We start from the raw sequence: 18,214 nt of genomic DNA, 5'->3' as shown, positions 1-18,214 counted from the left end.
AGGATGGTATTATGCCTACTTGCCCCCTGGATTTCCAAAGGTGTGTGGTCTCATCAATTCATCAATTTAGATCATTCCTTCTGGGCATACTTGCGGACTCACAGCTGCAAAATGTTTCTGGGGTGGCCTGCCAGGAGATTTCCATTCTTGGGACATATGGGCCTTTCCCTTTCCAGATCAGGCAGGACATAGTGGTATATCCCAGAAGAAATATATACACCCATATAAATATGCGAGGTATATTTTATGTACGTGTGTATAAAGATCAGCCTCACCAGAGGCAGGTGGGTCGAATGTCATGAGTGGAGGAAATAAAAGATACAGAGAAGAAACCACTATTTCTCACAAAGGTGGGCAAAGAAAACATCATATCTTCAGTTACCTAAGCTTGCTTGACCTACCAAAATTTGTTAGATTACGCAACTGAGAAAAACAATCTGGTCAGCGAAGTGCCGTCTGGACTATGATTTCAGTTGAATAGTAAAAACAGTGCTGACTGGTTAATGGGGAGTGTTCTCTTAATGATCTGCATTCTCATTTTCCATGTTTCTAGATAGACAGAAGTGTTTCAAGTATTGTTAAGATTCAGTCTGACAATCTGAGCATATTGCTGAACTCTACTTTGAACAGTACAGAGTATAGAGTACAATCTGCAACAGACTTGGCTTTTAACATGATAAAAAGAATATTAATAATAAAACCAGAACTCAAAGAATCAAAGCTATTTGCCTTTTTCCAATTAAACTGTTTTCAGACAAAGGATAGTCCAATGCAGCTTCCTGAAAGCAAACTCCAAAACATAACATTTTATGGGGGAAGATCTTTCAAGTAAACCTAAGATTATATTGTTCCATTTAACATGTTGGTGTTCACTCTTGGCATCAGTGATGGCCACAGTAAATAACTGACAAGGAATGTAGGTTGGTAGGTAGGTTCATTAAAAAACAAACTTACACTGTACAATGTGTGAAATCAAGAGGGCAGTGCTAGTTTCGTTGCACGTTAGCCTGCCTTGAGCCAGGTCTTGCTTCACCTGCAACGCAAATAGGTACCTGCAAACAAAAAGACACATTGATAGCTGTGTAAAAAGACAACTCTCAAAACACTAGCAATAATAGTAATGACATTTTCCGTGCCCTCCGGATATATTGAAAGCACAGTGGAAAGTGTACAGGCCTGGGAGGCAGAGGATCTGGATTCTAATGGTTCGTATTCATGTCATCTTCCCCTCTAAGATGGTAAGCTCCTTGTGTCTGCCAAATGTGCTATATTGTTCTCTCCCAAGTGCTTAGTACAGTGCCCTGCACACGGTAAGTGTTCAACAAATACCACTGAATGACAGATTGATTAATCCCACCTCTGCCACTTGCCTGATGTGTGACCTTGGACAAATCATTTAATTTCTCTATGCCTCGGTTTCCTCTTCTGTAAAATAGGGATTGAAAATCCACTGTCCCCCCTACGTAGACTGTAAGCCTCATGTGGGACAGGGACTGTGTATCAGACCTGATTATCTTGTATCTATCCCAGTGCCGAGTACAATGCTTGCACATAGTAAGTGCTTAGCAGGCACTATTATCATTGTTCTTATTATTAAGCACTTGGGAAAATACATCAGAAGCATGAGACATCCTTACAGCTTACACTCTAGCCGGGGTGGAATATAAAAATTAAAAAAAACCACTAAGAAATCATTTAGACTGTTTATGTAAGCATCACTCTATATTAAAACTGAATACTAAAATATGGTTATCTAATGCTTGCTTTCCATCTTTATCCTTTGGCCTCTAGTCTTAGTGTCCCTCTAGTCTGTAAGCTCGATATATAATAATAATAATGGCATCTGCTAAACACTATGTGCCAAGCACTGTTCTAAGCACTGGGGTAGATACAAGGTTATCAGGTTGTCCCACATGGGGCTGACACAGCCTTAATCCCTATTTTACAGATGAGGTAACTGAGGCACCAAGAAATATGGCCAGGGAACCTGTCTACTTATTCTGTTTTAGTATACTCTCGCAAGCTTAGTATACTCTCGCAAGCACTTAGTATAGTGTTCTGCACAGAGTAAGAGGTCAATAAATACAATTGATTGACCTCACAAAAATCATGGCGGCCCAGTGATTAAACAGGCAAACATGATATTTTTCAACTGAAAACAAACTTGTGTCTCTCCTGCCCTGACCCTTTATAAAAGATGACTGTGCTGCTACCTAGGTTATTGCTAGCTCTATAACTGACGGGGAGACATCATGCATATAGAAGGAGATTGATTACAAGTGCCTGAAGCTGATGGTTGGGGCTCATTAGTATGGAAAGGGGGTACAGCATGTCCCTTTTTTTTTAGTATTTGTTAAGTATTCACTATGTGTCAAACACTGTTCCAAGTGCTGGGGTAGATAAAAGTGAATTAGGTTGGGCACAGCCCCTGTTCCACAAGCGGGTCACAGTCTAAGTAGGAGGGAGAACCAGGAGAACTGAGGCCCAGAGAAGTTAAGCGACTTGCCCAAAGTCACCTAGCAGAGCAGTGGCAGAGCTGGGGAGCCCATTGTTGGGTAGGGCTTGTCTCTGTTGCTGAATTGTACTTTCCAAGCACTTAGCACAGTGCTCTGCACACAGTAAGCACTCAATAAATACGATTTAATGAATGAATGAATTAGAACCCAGATCCTCTGACTCCCAGACCCGTGCTCTTTCCACTAGGCCACGCTTCTTCTCTGCTCCCATTTCCTTGTTGCCAGCAGTTTGCAGTCCCTCACTGTAATAGTTCTGGTCCCAGCCACCTTCCCTGATACTACGGTAGAGGTTGTTGGAGGGGCCGTCAGCAGGGGCTGTTGCTTCAGGCACTGTGGAAGGGGGCTGGCAATCGGAGTGCAGGTTGCCCTTCCTTCGTGGGTGTCCAGAGAAGGTCCTCTGTTGACAGAACAGTTGCAAAGTATGGCCTAACAGGGAATTAAAAAAACCCTTCAACCATGCTAGTCTCCATCCGGGCCTCCTGCAGAAGGTGAGCCATACACTTGAGGAGTCAGGTCTGAGAAAGGGGAGAAAAAAAAGGCAGGGGAGGGAGGAGCAGCTGCCTTCAAATTCCATGTTTCCCCAGTCTTTTCATTTTCCCACACCAACCTGGTAACCTCTCTGCCTCCCCTCAAAAACTCCACCTCACCTCACTACTTCTACCTTCTCCCTCACCACATCAGGGTTTCCATCTTTTGCCACGCAGTGTTCAGCAACTGTACAAAATTGCAACTCAAAATATTTGGTGGAAAAGGAGGATTTTTAGTAATGCTCAGCTATCTATAGTAGATTGACTCCTCAATCTGCGAAGAATAGCTCATTTTAAAGTATGGATACTCTTATTTCTTGGTGCTTAGAGACCACAACTTCATTAGTCAATTCTTTCAAGTGAAACAAAGGGTTAATACAAAGGGTTAATATTAGTTTGATTTAATGGGAATGTGTCCAAATGCTTTTCACCATTTCAAAAGTTTACTCCATAAAGCTGATTTTTAAAAAAAAGTAACATAAGACTGCTCTGTCTGACTTAGAGCGAGGGCTCCTCAAAGGCCATTTATGATCTTTGGAGGTCATCAAGTACAGTAATTTCTTAGACTCTGAGGTGGCATAAGATTTTAAGAATCTGTACATTTCCAGGGGGTGCTGGCCATCATTCAAGACTTCCTTACTCTTCTTGTTCCATTTATCTAGTAATAATGGGGGAAAAAATCCCTGAAAAACAGACGAAACACATGCTTCATTTTAAAACTTCTGTGGTCTTCCACAAATGTGTCTCAAAATCATGAGTCCTTAAAGGATTTTGTATATTTGGCAGCTCAGTCCCCTTGGCTGCTCTCTGTTTACGGTTCATGTGGTCATGTAGCTTTTTAAGGTGAACACATATTCGCGAAACACTTGGTGACATTTCTGCCACTACAGTTTTGACAAAATGCTGAGATTTATGGGCCTGGAGTAACTCCAGTCGATTCAAGTGATCCCAGTACTGGCAGCCGCCATGCAGAGACGACAGCACGGAGAGTGAATTTAAAAAGCTCAGTGGAGGGAGGGAGGGAGGGAGCGGGAAAGGAAAGAAAATGAGACTTGCAGCATGGCCTAGTGGAAAGAGAATCAGAGGACCTGGGTTCTAAACCCAGCTCTGTCACATGCCTGCTGGGGGACCTTCGGCAAGTCACTTAACTTAAAGGAAAGGAATGGAAAGGAGGGGGAAAGAGGAAAGGGGATGGAAAGAGAGGTGAGGGGAGGGAAGGGGAAGAGAAAGGAGTGAGGAGTTAGCCTGAATAAAACCCCTTCTCCATCTTCGATCGGGCAAATGGGATTGAGGATGTACACAGGTTCAATTAATAGTCCATGTTGCTATATCCCTTTGGTAAGTAGAACAAGACCCCAATGCTTTTCATAGTAACATGGAGTGACACGGTCAATAATGAAGTAAAAGGTGGATGTAATAGAGAAATGTGTGTTACTGCAGCAGCTTTTGGTGACTGATTACCCCAGATGGGGAAAAGGCTAGAAAGGATGCCCTAAAAATGCCTACCTCATCAAACTCAGATCTGTTTTAGAGGGCCACGCCTACTGAAATTTACCCTTGTAAAGAAGCAGCGTGGCGCAGTGGAAAGAGCATGGGCTTTGGAGTCACGGCTCATGAGTTCGAATCCCAGCTCTGCCACTTGTCGGCTGTGTGACTGTGGGCAAGTCACTTCACTTCTCTGTGCCTCAGTTCCCTCATCTGTAAAATGGGGATTAAGACTGTGAGCCCCACGTGGGACAACCTGATTCCCCTGTGTTTACCCCAGCGCTTAGAACAGTGTTCTGCACATAGTAAGCGCTTAACAAATACCAACATTATTATTATTAAGAATAGTCACGTTAAATGCAACAAAGAACAAGAGGCAATGTGATCTAGTGGTAAGAGCAGGCAAGGGCCTGGGAGTTGAGTGGCAGTGGCTCTGCCACTTACCCGTTATGTGACCTTAGGCAAGTCACTTAACTTTTCTGTGCTTCATTTCCCTCATCTGTAAAAAGGGGGACTCAATACCCATTCTCTCTTCTGCTTAAAGCACGAGCCCTATTTGGGACAAGGGCAGTCTCCTAGCTGCTTACTGTTTATTTACTCCAGCACTTAGTACAGTGCTCGGCATACAATAACTGCTTAATTATTACCATAAGATAATGTTGGTCACCTACTGGCTTTGTCAGCCACAATCACCCACACAGACAGGACCTCTCTGCCAGTAACATCATCCTTGGAAAAGGAGCACATTTCAAAAAGAGCTATAGGCATCTATATATAGCTCAAGCGACCAGGCAGGATTTTCCTCCATAGTGGTCCAGGTGAGGAGAGTGCATGATGGTTACACTGAAGAGAAACCTCAATATCTCTCCTTTTGAAACCTTGATTTTATTTTACTCCATCTGGGGGCCCCAGTAGTCCCCCGACCACTCTCCCCTCATCATACTGTTACAAGATTAAATTATCACATCTCCCTGTACGTCTGAAGAAATAATCTCAGTAGAGGGCAAAGAGCATTAGGTAATTCAGGCAGGTAAGCTCCAACAGAATTTCCAAAGCTACCATTCTCCCTTGACATCAGGACCCATTTTGTGCTCTAATGTGTGTGTGTGTCATTTTCTTTCTCTCTCTCCCCACCTCCCTCTCATTCCCTTCCTTCCTTCTTGCCCCCCTTCTTTCCTCAGCTATAGGGTGAGGATGAAGTGGCACTTTTAAAGCACTGGGTTTGGGGTGACTTATGGCTATTTTTACTACTGGACTCTGATCAGCTCTGGCAAGGCACTGAAGAACATGGAACTTCTCCTTTAACCAGTGTTCTGTTACTATTTTTGTCTTTTTCATACTGTTTTTCTACTGAAATGATTCCTTATGTTTCTGTTACTCCCCTCCTTTGTTCTTAGATTGTGAGCCCCTTGAGAGTCAGGGACCATAGCCAATTCTCATCTATGTATTCTTTCCCATCGCTTAATAAATGCTATTACTACTATCACTCTTCTTCCCAGCTTGGGGTTCCTGGAAGTTGCTGTCATGGAAGATTTCCTTCATCCCCAAGACCGAAGGAGAAAAGGAGGAGATGGCTCTGTAACAGAGTGTGCCGAGGCTGACCAATCAGGAAAAAACCAAAAAAATCTACAGAGGCCCTATGAGGAAAACTTTCTTTTTGAAATCTCAGATGGCATTCTAATTTAATTTTACGAGTCTTCACATTTCCCTTCCCTCCCCTTCAGTTATAAGAGCAATGAAGTCAGCAAAATAACTTTCCACTTAGCATGCACTGTAACAAACAATAAAGCAATGCTCCCCTCAGCTCTTCGAGGGGAAGGACCTGGTCTTTGGCTTTTATTGGTTTCTTCCAAGCACTCAGTACAGTACTAATGGTTGTTTAGCAAAAAGGTACAGCTTGCTTTTACTGAAGCTTCATAAATGTGTAGCAGTAAGTTACCCTGGAAGCTAAGAGGTTCAACTACAGTGCTACTAACATCTAGTCTAGTCTTGATTTTTCAAAGTTCTCTTATTAAAAGCACATCTCCCCCAAGGGAAGCAGCATGGCCTAACGGAGAGGGCATGGACCTGGGAGTCAGAAGAGCCTGAGTTTTAATCTTGCCTCTGCCAACTACCTTGGGTGAGTCATTTCACTTCCCTGTGCCTCAGTTCCCTCATTTGCAAAAATGGAGATTCAGTACCCGTTCTTCCTCCTTGTAACTACCCTGGTGCTTAGTACAGTGCTTGGCACAAGGTAAGCGTTGACAAATACCATGATTATTATTACTATTTTTCAAAAGGTCTTTCCTGATTAAGCCCTCATTTTCTCTTCTCCCACTCCCTTCTGTATCACCTCTGCATTCTTGGATTTTCACCCTTCATTCACCCCTCCCACATCCCCATGGCACTTATGTACATATTAGTAAATTATTTATATTAATATCTCTAGGCCGTTAGCTCGACGTGTCTATCAACTCTGTTATACTGTACTCTCTCAAGTGCTTAGTGCAGTGCTCAGCACACAGGAAGTGCTCAATAAATACCACTGATTGATTCTTCCCTCCCCGGAGGTCAACACATCCAGAACATTTATCAGTGACACTGCACCACGTCATTTGTCACTTGACATTTTCTGGATTGTGGCAGTGCGATAAACTGGACCCTGGACCACTTCAAGATATAGAACCCAGGAGTCTTGCCAGACATCATTGGACTCAGCACAGTGTCCAGTTTGAAAATGTGAGCAGATTTTAGTACAGTAGAAATTCCAGATCAGTTGTCCTTCATATCATTGAGAAATTATTTTTCTCATGGGAAAGTTAAAGAAATTGCTCTACTGAAATCCTGAAGAACGCCAACTAATCCCTCCAGCTCAGAGTGCAGAAGTACAGATGTTTATCAGCACTGACAGAGAACCTGGCACAATAATCCAGCCCGTTTGGTTTGATGATAGCCTGGGATTTAATAATTCAAGAATCCAGCACAGGGTAAAATTTTACAACAGAACCCCACCGCAGACAATAGCTTTATTCAGGAGGAGAATTAACAGTTCCTGTGAAAACCAGATTTTTAATAGCGCATTTTTCAAATATGCAGGAGGTAACAGAATAATGTGGACAGCTGACCCCAGCACCAGAACATATAACAGAAGAATTACCCTCATTTATTTTTGTTGATCAGCCCACAACAGTTGACTATCAGCTCAACAAGGTAGTCCAAGACTGAGTCCCCAAAACATACTCCGAGAACACACTTATTCAGGATCAGGAACGACCCCACTCTTAACCAAAATGAGTTTAAATCAGCTGCACTTCATCCAAATGACAAGGTTGATCACCACTCACAAACAACCCCTAGAAGACAGAGGGTAAGAGAGGCAAGGGCCCAAGAGAGGGAGGAGACTTAATCAAATGCAGCTATTGAGCACTACTAACTCATCAGGGTTACCCATAATGGAAAGTGCTAAGCCAATGCATCAGACAAAGCTGATTCACCTTTGCTGGGCAGCAGTGGCATGGGAAAGAGTCAAAGGTGGATGATTAAGTAATCAAAATGTAAATCAAAGACAACTGCGGAGACTTGAGTTTTTACTGCATGGAAGGTGGCAATGGTAAACCACTTACATAGTTTTACCAAGAAAACTCAATGGAAAAAGAATCATAAAGTCGCTGGGAATCGGAAACAATTCGACAATATTTAAGAAGAGAAGACTATATGCAGAGCTTGGGGGAGTGAAACACAACAGAGGAAGCAGGCACATTCCTTGCCCACAATGATCTTCGAGTCTAGAGGGATGAGTTTCTATTTGGTGCTTTTATTGCCCAAGCACTTTAGTTATTTTTATTTACTCCCCACAACACCCCTGCGAAGTAGGGTTCAGGTGCTACCCCATTTTACAGCTGGGCAAACTGAGGCATAGGGAGGTTTAGTGGTCTGCCTAAGGCCACACAGTGGATGGGTGGCAGAGTCAGGATTAGAACCTGGGACCTCCGATTTCACATTTCCACTTGGCAACACTGCCTCCCCACTCAGTGCTGGATGCTCTGATTTGCTTGACTATAAACTCCTTGAGGGAAGGGATTATATCGTCCTACTCTACTGTACTCTCCCAAATGCTTAGTACAATGATCTGCCCACAGTACATGCTCACTAAATACCACTTATGGATCTGTTGCTTTTTAGTTTTAGTATCAGATTGGAAAATCCAATAGCAACAGCAGTTTATTGGAGCAACTGAGGTTGTAGAAAGGAAAAGCAGCGGCGGATGAGTATCCGACTTCCCCCCCAAAACTAGAAAAACACACACTTTCTCTCTCACTCACTCACTCACTCAGTCTCTCTTACACATACACACACTCACATAGGTTTTTGATTGGTCTTCCTCCCCTGTCCCTGTGTGATCTTAATGAACAGTAAAGATGTTTGTTCTTAATCCCTCTTTACATCCCTTTATATTCAACAGTCTGTAACTGGCATTTTTATAGCGTATGTTAAGCACTTTCCATGTGCCAGGTGCTGCACAAAATGCTGGGGTAGATATAAGATAGTCAGGTTGGCCATATCCTCCATGGGACTAACAGTCTTAATTCCCATTTTACAGATGAGGTAACTAAGGCACAGAGAAATTAAGTGACTTGCTCAAGGTCACACAGCAGACTAATGGCAGAACCGTGACTAAAATGCAGGTCCTCTTGACTTCCAGGCCCTTCCTCTTTTCAATATGATATGCTGCTTCCTCAAAATTTAGAGAAAGAAGCAGAGCATACAAGATAAATGGAATCTCATGTCACATCTGATGTTACCTCTTTACTGCTACCTTCACCAGGTACGGATGAGGATATAACTCACCTTGTCAATTCTTCTTGAAGTTGAGCATGGTCAGGGGGGAAGAATTTCACCACAAATTTAACAAGTACATGCTTTGGTCCTACAGAAAGAAGTAGAAAAAAATCACGAACTATAAATTTCAAAATTTACTGAGAGGGAAAGTTCAATGGTAAACATGAAATAATTAACATTATTCAATAACTCCTGAAAACTCTTTGCCTGCCACTGGTTGACCACATCCAACCATGAGTAATTCATATTCTGGGAACTTTGACAGGGAAAGTCATTCTCCCAGGTCACCGGGAGTTGCCAAAAGTTTGGATGAGTATTTCCCAAAAAAAAACAAAACAAGCAAAAACAAAAAACCCTCTCTTTTCTCATTCTTTCTAAATGGTTCTTTGGTGTCCTCCAGAAATCAATAAGCTTTTTACAGTGTCAAAAAGAACCATTAGCATTATGTAGGGCACCGAGGTGTTTTTTAAAAAACAGAAAAAAGAGACACTAAAAAGGATATCAAATGAAATGCCCATAACAAAGATTACCTCTATTTTATGCGACTATTAATATTCAGTCCAACTTCTTCCTAAGAAAAGTACAAAGTTATCATATCATAAAGAAGGGTAACACCTAAATGGAGGAGAGATTCTTCCGATTTCCTCAAATTTCCCAATTCACTTCATTTCCAAGCAATCTACATTTTGGGGAGAATGAACTGATCAGCTTCACACTGCCAGTTTTCATACCAGAGTTCTTTAAAATCTAATAACTGTTTCCATATATGCCCTTGTTAGAATGAAATCTCAATCCAAAACTCTTCAGAGGAATAATAATTGTGGTACTTGTTAAGCGCTTATTATGTGCCAAGCACTGTTCTAAACTCTGAGGTAGATACAAGTTAAACAGGTTGGACACAGTCCAACTCTGTCCCAGATTGGGCTCACCCTCTTAATCCCCATTTTTTGCAGATGAAGTAACTGAGACACAGAGAAGTTGTGACTTGCCCAAGGTCATACAGCAGACAAGTGGTGGAGGGGGATTAGAACCCAGGTCCTTCCGACTCCCAGACCCTATCCACTGCGCCACACTGTTTCCCTAGAGAACCACTCCAGGCACTCCACCAAGAAATGAGAAGCAATAGCCTGCACATCAAAAGCCGAAAGAAATGGCCTCATGTGCAACCAGCACTTGATTTTGAACAATTCTTCCCATTTAACTTCTGAATCTTGACTTAGAAGGCTTTTTTTTTTTTAAGTGTGGGACTGATTGGAGGGAAAACCCAGCAGAATGAAAATGTTCCCTCCTACACACCATGCCTCAAATAAAAACACGTTTAATTGCAAAATCTCTCAATTTTATGTTTTACCGCCACTGTAAAGTAGTACTTACTTCTAATCTGTTTCACAATAGGTTTTAAAAGATCCAGCCATACCTAAAAACAAAACAAAATGAGGCATTAATTCCTAAAGAATGATTACAAACATTTCACAATGATACTTTATACTAAGTTGATGAAAGTCAAAATATTTTCCTTTGTAGTTGAGAGCCCATCTGCTCCCTAATGAACCAGAATGAGTTGCTTTCCAGCATCAACCAGTTTCCAAAAATTGGGTGGCAAATGTGGTTCCAACCTAGCTGAGGCTGAGAATTAGAAAAGAGTTCAGGTTCAAAAAAGATCGAAATCAAAGGATTGAGAATTGCAATCTCCTATTAGCTGTATTTTACCTTTGTCAACATTTAGAAAATGTCAGTGAACAATCTCACGGTTGTATGTGTGCGCGCATGCGTGAGATTGTGAGAAAGGCACACACCCTGCACACAAATCCCATTAAAGCAACCACAGCACACAAGATGTGCTCAATCTTGGAACAACTTCAGATACAAAAGCCCAGCTTCGAATTTGAAAGGGATGCCGAGAGATGAATTACATCACCACCAAAAAGTCAATTTCCTGGAGGAAAGAAATGAACATCATGTCACTCCCACTAAAAATTGAGGAGGCAGTCCAGGTTTTCCTGGGACTCTCCTAAACCCTTGACTCCAACCATAAAGTGGAAATGGTGTACTATCCTCTCCTCCTCCTCCTGCTTCTATTCTGTAAGTTCCTACGGATAAAGCAGCTATATTTTGGCACTCTTTGCCCAATAGCTTTTAAACAAAAATATCATTTAGTCTTTGGCATCTCTGCAGAAATCTCCAGCCCGAGCAGCAATCTGGGCCAAATGGTTTTGTGGAGCATACGGACATCTGCACAACCCAACACCAGACTCATTCTGCAGGACAACAGTCCGGATGGCCTCGATCGGAACATGGTGAAATTAGTCTGCATTGGTGCTTCTGACCTGGTCCTATGTATTACACCCTTTTACCCATCATTGTTATATTTTTACTTCTCAAACAAGTTACAGTTGGCTCCGTCCGGCTCATGCATTTCAAATATTCTATCCCTGAAGTGTATCAAGACCTAATCAAAAATCTTTGAAAGGTGAGCAGTACCATTCCCTTCCAAAATCAGAGCCTTGCCATTTTGGGCTGGCAGTAGTATTTATAATCATGTAGCTGGACAAACTCCAGGCCCTCACTTGGGGGGGAACAGCAGGGAGAAAAAAGGGCATGGGTAGGACACTGCAGAGTGAGATACATCCTGGATTCTAGCTCTATGGGTTCCAGGGAGGCTGCAGTCCTGTCCAGAGTACTGCCAGGTGATCCCAGTTAACACATTGAAACCTTAATAATAATAATTATGGTATTTGTAAAGCGCTTACTATATGCAGAGGACTGTCCTAAGCACTGGGGTAGACACGGGGTAATCAGATTGTCCCATGTGGGGCTCACATTTTTTAGTCTCCATTTTTACAGATGAGATAACTGAGGCATAGTGAAGTTAAGTGGCTTGCCCAAGGTCACACAGCAGACAAGGGCGGAGCGGGGATTAGAACCCACGACCTCTGACTCCCAAGCCCAGGCTCTTTCAACTAAGCCACACTGCTTCTTTGACCCATTCCTAGCTCAGGTCCAACTTGGGCCCATCAGAACCAAAGGAGAAGGCCCAAAACTCCTAGGTGGTCCCACAGCAGAACTGCTGGAGATTTCCTTTTCATTCATTCAATAGTATTTATTGACCTCTTACTATGTGCAGAGCACTGTACTTGGAATGTAAAAATTTGCAACAGATAGAGACAGTCCCTGCCCAATGACGGGCTTACAGTCTAATTGGGACTGTAATCTAATTTCCTTGTATCCAGTGTTAATGAAGATAATAATAATAATAATATATTCATTCATTCAATATTATTTATTGAGCGCTTACTATGTGCAGAGCACTGTACTAAGCGCTTGGAAAGTACAAATCGGCAACAGATAGCGACAGTCCCTGCCCTTTGACAGGCTTACAAGTCTAATGGAGGGAGACAGGCAGACAAGAACAGTGGCAATAAATAGAGTCAAGGCAATAAATAGAGTCAAGTCAAGTCAATATAACAACTGTGACGTGTTAAGAGCTTACTATGTTCCAGGCACCGTATTAAATGCCGAGGTTCCTTTTACCTAAAGAATTTGCAACATAGGGAGGTCATTTCTCCTGATGTCTAGACATTATTTCTTGGTAGTATATTTGGCACTTTGGAAAGAGCCCTGAGTCTTTCACACCACTAGGGAGCAGTTTAGTGCACTGCCTCCCACATCTTACATACACTACAGCAGGACACTGTATGATGGCTGGAAGAGACTATTCTTTTACAATATTGTACCCTCAAAAAATGACAGTCTCTTCTTTCTTCCTTTGGGAATTTGAGAGGAGGAAGACATAGTGATCCTTCCATTCTGACTTTCTCTTACTTACAAGAAAAAGGTAGAAAAGTAAGTGGATTTCAACAGAAAATTAGTTTTGGATATGATTTTGTAAGCTATATTATTCATTCTATTTACTGAGCGCTTAGTGCGTGTAGAGCACTGAACTAAGGGCTTGGGAGAGTAAAATGCAACAGAACTGGTAAAAATGTTCCCTTTCCACTGTTAGTTTACAGTCTTGTGGGAGTACGGAGTACTGAGCATGCATTTTGTTAATAGTATTAGTTAAGTGTCTACTATGCTCCAGGCACTTTACTAAGTGTTGGGGTAGATACACGAAAATCAGATTGGACACAGTCCCTGTCCCACAGAGGGATCACAGACTTAATCCCCATTTTACAGCGAGGTAAAAGAGGCAAAGATAAATAACATGATTTGACCGGGATCATACAACAGAAAAGGGGTGGAGCTCGGGTCCTCTGACTCTTAGGCCTCTTTCTCCAATAAGCCATACTGCTTCTCACTTATTGTGTGCAGAGCACTGTCTGGGTGTTTAGTGGTTGTAAGAGCATGTACTGGGCCCCAAACTATGTGAAGAACATAGTACTTGGAGCTGAGGAAAATAGAACATAAGAAGCCCCTGCCTTGGAGCTCAAAGTCAACAAAGAAGTTGGAGAATTGGGTATGGTAAAAGTGGATGAAGATGTCAGAAAGAAGGCTCATTTAGGTGGTTAAAGGAGTGGGAAAAATGCAAGGAGGAAAAAAGAAGTTGCCAAATTGTTATTCTGAGTTTGGGGGCATACAGTTGGTGGCAAGGCCATGGCAGCAGATCTTTGAGGGGGTTGAGAATGAAAGACAGAGGAAATGGAGTAAGGGAAAAGACAAGGGAGAAGGAGGAAGGGAAAGGGAGAGGGAAAAGAAGCATGTGGTATCTATTGATGCTGCCTTTCCCCCTCTCTACCCACCACCTCCTTCCCCAGAGGGCACTAGGGCCAGGTGAGAGGGGAGTTGGAGTACGAGGGACCCCTGACATCCTTGATGCCCACCCACTTTCCGTCTGCCCAACTTGCCTATGCACTCCAGTGGACACAATGGAGATGGGATGAGGGCTGGCATTGTGGAGCTAACACCAGCACAATCCACACCCCACGGTGTCACACAGGTACCATGCTGTTCTCAGAAGTGGATTCCAGCCACAGCTGCAGAGACTGCCGCCACACAAGCAACCCGGCTCCATTACAATCGCCTGTTGAGTGTAAACTGGTGTCCACCTGGTCCCAAGAGGCACGTCCCACCGCCCCAGCGACCCCCTGCTCAGTCCCTGGCAGACTTCCATGCTGCCTGAGCTGGAACAAGGCCAAGGGAAAGATGGAATCTTCCAACAGGGCCCTGCGGCAATGTCAAGATGAGCCACCCACGCCCGATCCTGGTGCCCAGTGAGGACAGAAAAGGCGGTAGCAAGTGGCATCTTCATCCGGCCTCTGCCTGGCTCCAAGGGTGTGATGAATTAGCTATGGTTGCCCGCCCCACCAAAAAAACCTTGAGAGTAGAGTTAATAGCTCTGCCCTCTTAGTGCCAACCTCACAAGGGGTGATCACCTCTTCTAGATTGTAAGCTCATTGTGGGGAAGGAACCTGTATGTTTATTGTTATATCACACTCTCACAAGCGCTTAGTATAGTACTCTGCACACAGGAGGTGCTCAATAAATACCAGTGACTGACTGAGGCTCCGTGGAGTTGTCACTCAAGACGGACAGAGGTAAAACAAATCAAGCTTAGAAAGAGCAAAGCAGGAACAAGAAAGAAGGTTGGTTTGATGTTGATGTATTACCCTGGTGGAAGGTGAGCTGATTTTTAAAATACATTATTTGTGGTGGTAAAGTGTTTAAATGTACTGACAAAAAAAAAGGTCTGAAGATCAAACTATAAATTGGGACCTTAAATCTAAAGGACAAAATGAAATGTAGGGTAATCTAACCTCATGTATTAGGAGGGAAAGAAACTTCTCACTTAACTTGAATTAAGTCCTTGCAGTGAAATATGCTGGCCTAAAAGCCAGGGATCAATACTAAAAGTCAGAGACACTTGAACTTTCTAAATCTTAGCCCGATCGCCCTTCTCCATGTTTATCAGTGGACTATAAAAGCAACCATTTTGTGCTAAAAATATCTGGCGTCTTCATAGGGAATTCATATAGATAAAACCGAAGGAATCCAAGAAGATCTTAGCCCCAGGAAATACTGTGAAATCAGAAATCATTTCAGAGTCGCTAATGGACTGGGAGAAAGTTTCTAATGCCAATGCAACTCCTGGGAGATCATGCTGAGGGGAAGATTAGTCAGGTCCATGTACTCTTTCGCAGCACTGAGCACAGCACTTTACATACAGGTGTTTAATAAACACTACTACTACTATTACTACTAATAATAATGATGGTATTTGTTAAGAATTTACCATGTGCAAATCACTGTTCTAAGCACTGGGGTTGATACAAGGTAAAGGGGTTATCCCACGTGGGGCTCACAGTCTTCATCCCCATTTTACAGATGAGGTAACTGAGGCCCAGAGAAGTCAAGTGACTTGCCCAGGGCCACACAGCTGACAAGCGGTGGAGCCAGGATTAGAACCTATGACATCAGAATCCCAAGCCTGGGCTCTTGCCACTAAACTGTGCTGTTTCTTAGTATCACTGAGTACCTCATTATTAGTACTACACAGGGAATGTATCGACCAAGTTTGTTGTATTATACTCCCTCAAGCGCTTAGTACAGTGATCTGCACAGACTAAACGTTCAATTAATACCACCGACTGATTAGTGCTGCTGCTGCTACTACAACTTCTGCTTCTATTGCAGCTACTCCTACAACTTCAGCTATGCCTACTATTGCAACGTGCACCCAGTAAGTGCTCAATAAAAGCAACTGAATGAAGGAATGCATTTCTGCTATTACTACTACTGATGCAATCGCTGCTGCTACTACTGTGACCATCACAACTCTAAAGGGATGACAATGGGACTGGGTCCACAAAACACATTTCAGTTCCCCGCTCTGAGGCCAGCCCAGGAGACTATTCACTCAAAGGTATTTATTGAGCGCTTACTCTGTGCAGAGCACTGTACTAAGCGCTTGGGAGATCAGTCCTCACGTCTGAACCCTCAGGAGGCAGAGAGAAGCGCTGGAAGCCTTGCCACTTACCGTTATCTTTTTATGATCTGGAAATTCAAGGCCGAAATAGTCACCTTCCACAAGGTTTAGGTGGTTGCAGACTGCCTCCAGCAGCACTCTCCCTGGAGCTCTTTGCTGTAAGCAGAAACACCAAAATGTTATCCACCAAATTGCCATAGGTGATTTAAACACGTGCCAAGTCTACAGCCCCCAAAAAGGAGAAAAGTTTTCATGAATGTGTATAACGAAACTTCAAGGACTCTACTCAAAATGCTAGGCCAGAGACAAGTTTATTACTAATTTGCTAATCTCCCTGATAAAACAGGCTCTGACAACAAAGGTGATGTGTTTGCCTTGAGTAGCAAGGCTCAGCAGTACTTGGTTATTTGCTATGAGTAATCAAGAAATCAAACAGACCTAGAGGTGGTCAGGAAGGCCTAAAGTTGACAGAACTCAGAGGGGAAAGTAGAGAGAGAAGAGGGATGGGCAAATACAAGGCCTTGACCATTATGCTTCCATAAATGGCAACATGTAAATCCAACAGGGTTTTACATTTTAAACATCTAGCAGAAAGAATATATTTGAGGAAACAGTACTGGATAGAATGATGTTCCCCAAACTCCTATTAAAGAGCAACAGCATGACCAATGTGGGAATCTGTTTGTCGTCACCAATGGTATTTACTGAGCGCTTGCTATGTGCAAAGCACTGTATTAAGCGCTTGGAAGATCAACTGAGACTGTCATCTTGTTGCGAGCAGGGAATGGGTCTACTGACTCTGTTATACTGTACTGTCTCCCAAGTGCTTAGTACAGAGCTCTGCACACAGTAAGTGCTTAATAAATATGACTGATTGATTGATCCCCTTTACAATTCAAGAGGATTTCAACAGCTATATGGAGATACATGGTCCTTTCAGAGAACACACTAGGCTGTTTCCCAGAGCTGTCAGTCAGTCCTGGCTAATTACTGCTTGGATGTTTTTAAACACAAAATTGATAAGAGGAGGAAAGAAAAGCCATTGATGTGTCTGGTTTAAAACCATTAACTCCTGCACAAGGAATATTGGATGCTGTCCATCTTCCGAAGGACATAACAGAGCCAGAGAAAGTACAGAAAAGGGCAAAAAGATGACTGGGAGGAGGAGAAGTTTTGAGATGAGACCAGATTGCAAGATTCGATATGGATGAAGAAGGGGCAGGATTGAGGTTTACAAAATCATGAAGGGTGTGGACAGAGTAAACACAGAACTGCCATTCCCTAAAGGGTACCTACTGAAGCTGGAAGATCAAACTTCAATCCAGTCAAAGGAAACATTTCTTCCTATAACACGTTACCAATCTTTTGAATTTACCTCCACAAGCATGAGTAATTTCAGTTTTGTAACAATAATAATAATAATTTGCAGTACATGTTAAAGTGCTTACTATGTGCTTCACACTGTACCAAGTAAGTGCTGGAGCAGTTACAAGATAATTGTATCAGACAATTCCCATCCCCAATGGGGTTCAAGGTCTAACTGAAAATAATAATAATAATAATAATAATATTGGCATTTGTTAAGCACTTACTATGTGCTGAGCACTGTTCTAAGTGCTGGGGTAGATACAGGGTAATCAGATTGTCCCACGTGAGGCTCACAGTCTTAATCCCCATTTTACAGATGAGGAAACTGAGGCACAGAGAAGTTAAGTGACTTGCCCACAGTCACACAGCTGACAAGTGGCAGATCCGGGATTTGAACCCATGACCTCTGACTCCCAAGCCCGGGATCTTTCCACTAGGCCACGCTGCCTCCCCAACTGAAAAGGAGAACAGGTATTTAATCCCCATTTTACAGATGAGGTAACTGAGGCACAGGAGTTATGTGACTTGACCAAGGTCCTACAGCAGACAGTGGACAGAGCAGTAATTAAAATTCAGGT

The 18,214-nt window shown here is 42.8% G+C and overlaps 1 protein-coding gene across 3 annotated transcripts in view; it reads right to left on the bottom strand.

Annotated features, from left to right (window-relative positions):
* FARP1 (FERM, ARH/RhoGEF and pleckstrin domain protein 1) overlaps positions 1-18,214 on the bottom strand; it is a 240,275-nt gene that overhangs the window by 66,352 nt on the left and 155,709 nt on the right. For all 3 annotated transcript variants that reach the window (XM_029073300.2, XM_029073298.2, XM_029073299.2), the window contains exons 3-6: positions 16,320-16,424; positions 10,721-10,763; positions 9,356-9,434; positions 955-1,052 (exon numbers count right to left, since the gene is read on the bottom strand). In XM_029073300.2, the coding sequence (XP_028929133.1) occupies positions 955-1,052; positions 9,356-9,434; positions 10,721-10,763; positions 16,320-16,424 (325 nt within the window). The remainder of the gene's footprint in view (positions 1-954; positions 1,053-9,355; positions 9,435-10,720; positions 10,764-16,319; positions 16,425-18,214) is intronic.

This window comes from Ornithorhynchus anatinus, chromosome 10 (assembly GCF_004115215.2).
Source record: "Ornithorhynchus anatinus isolate Pmale09 chromosome 10, mOrnAna1.pri.v4, whole genome shotgun sequence".
In the NCBI taxonomy this organism is placed as follows: domain Eukaryota; kingdom Metazoa; phylum Chordata; class Mammalia; order Monotremata; family Ornithorhynchidae; genus Ornithorhynchus; species Ornithorhynchus anatinus.
Note: the sequence above shows the minus strand (reverse complement) of the source record. Positions and strands in the feature narration are given on the sequence as shown.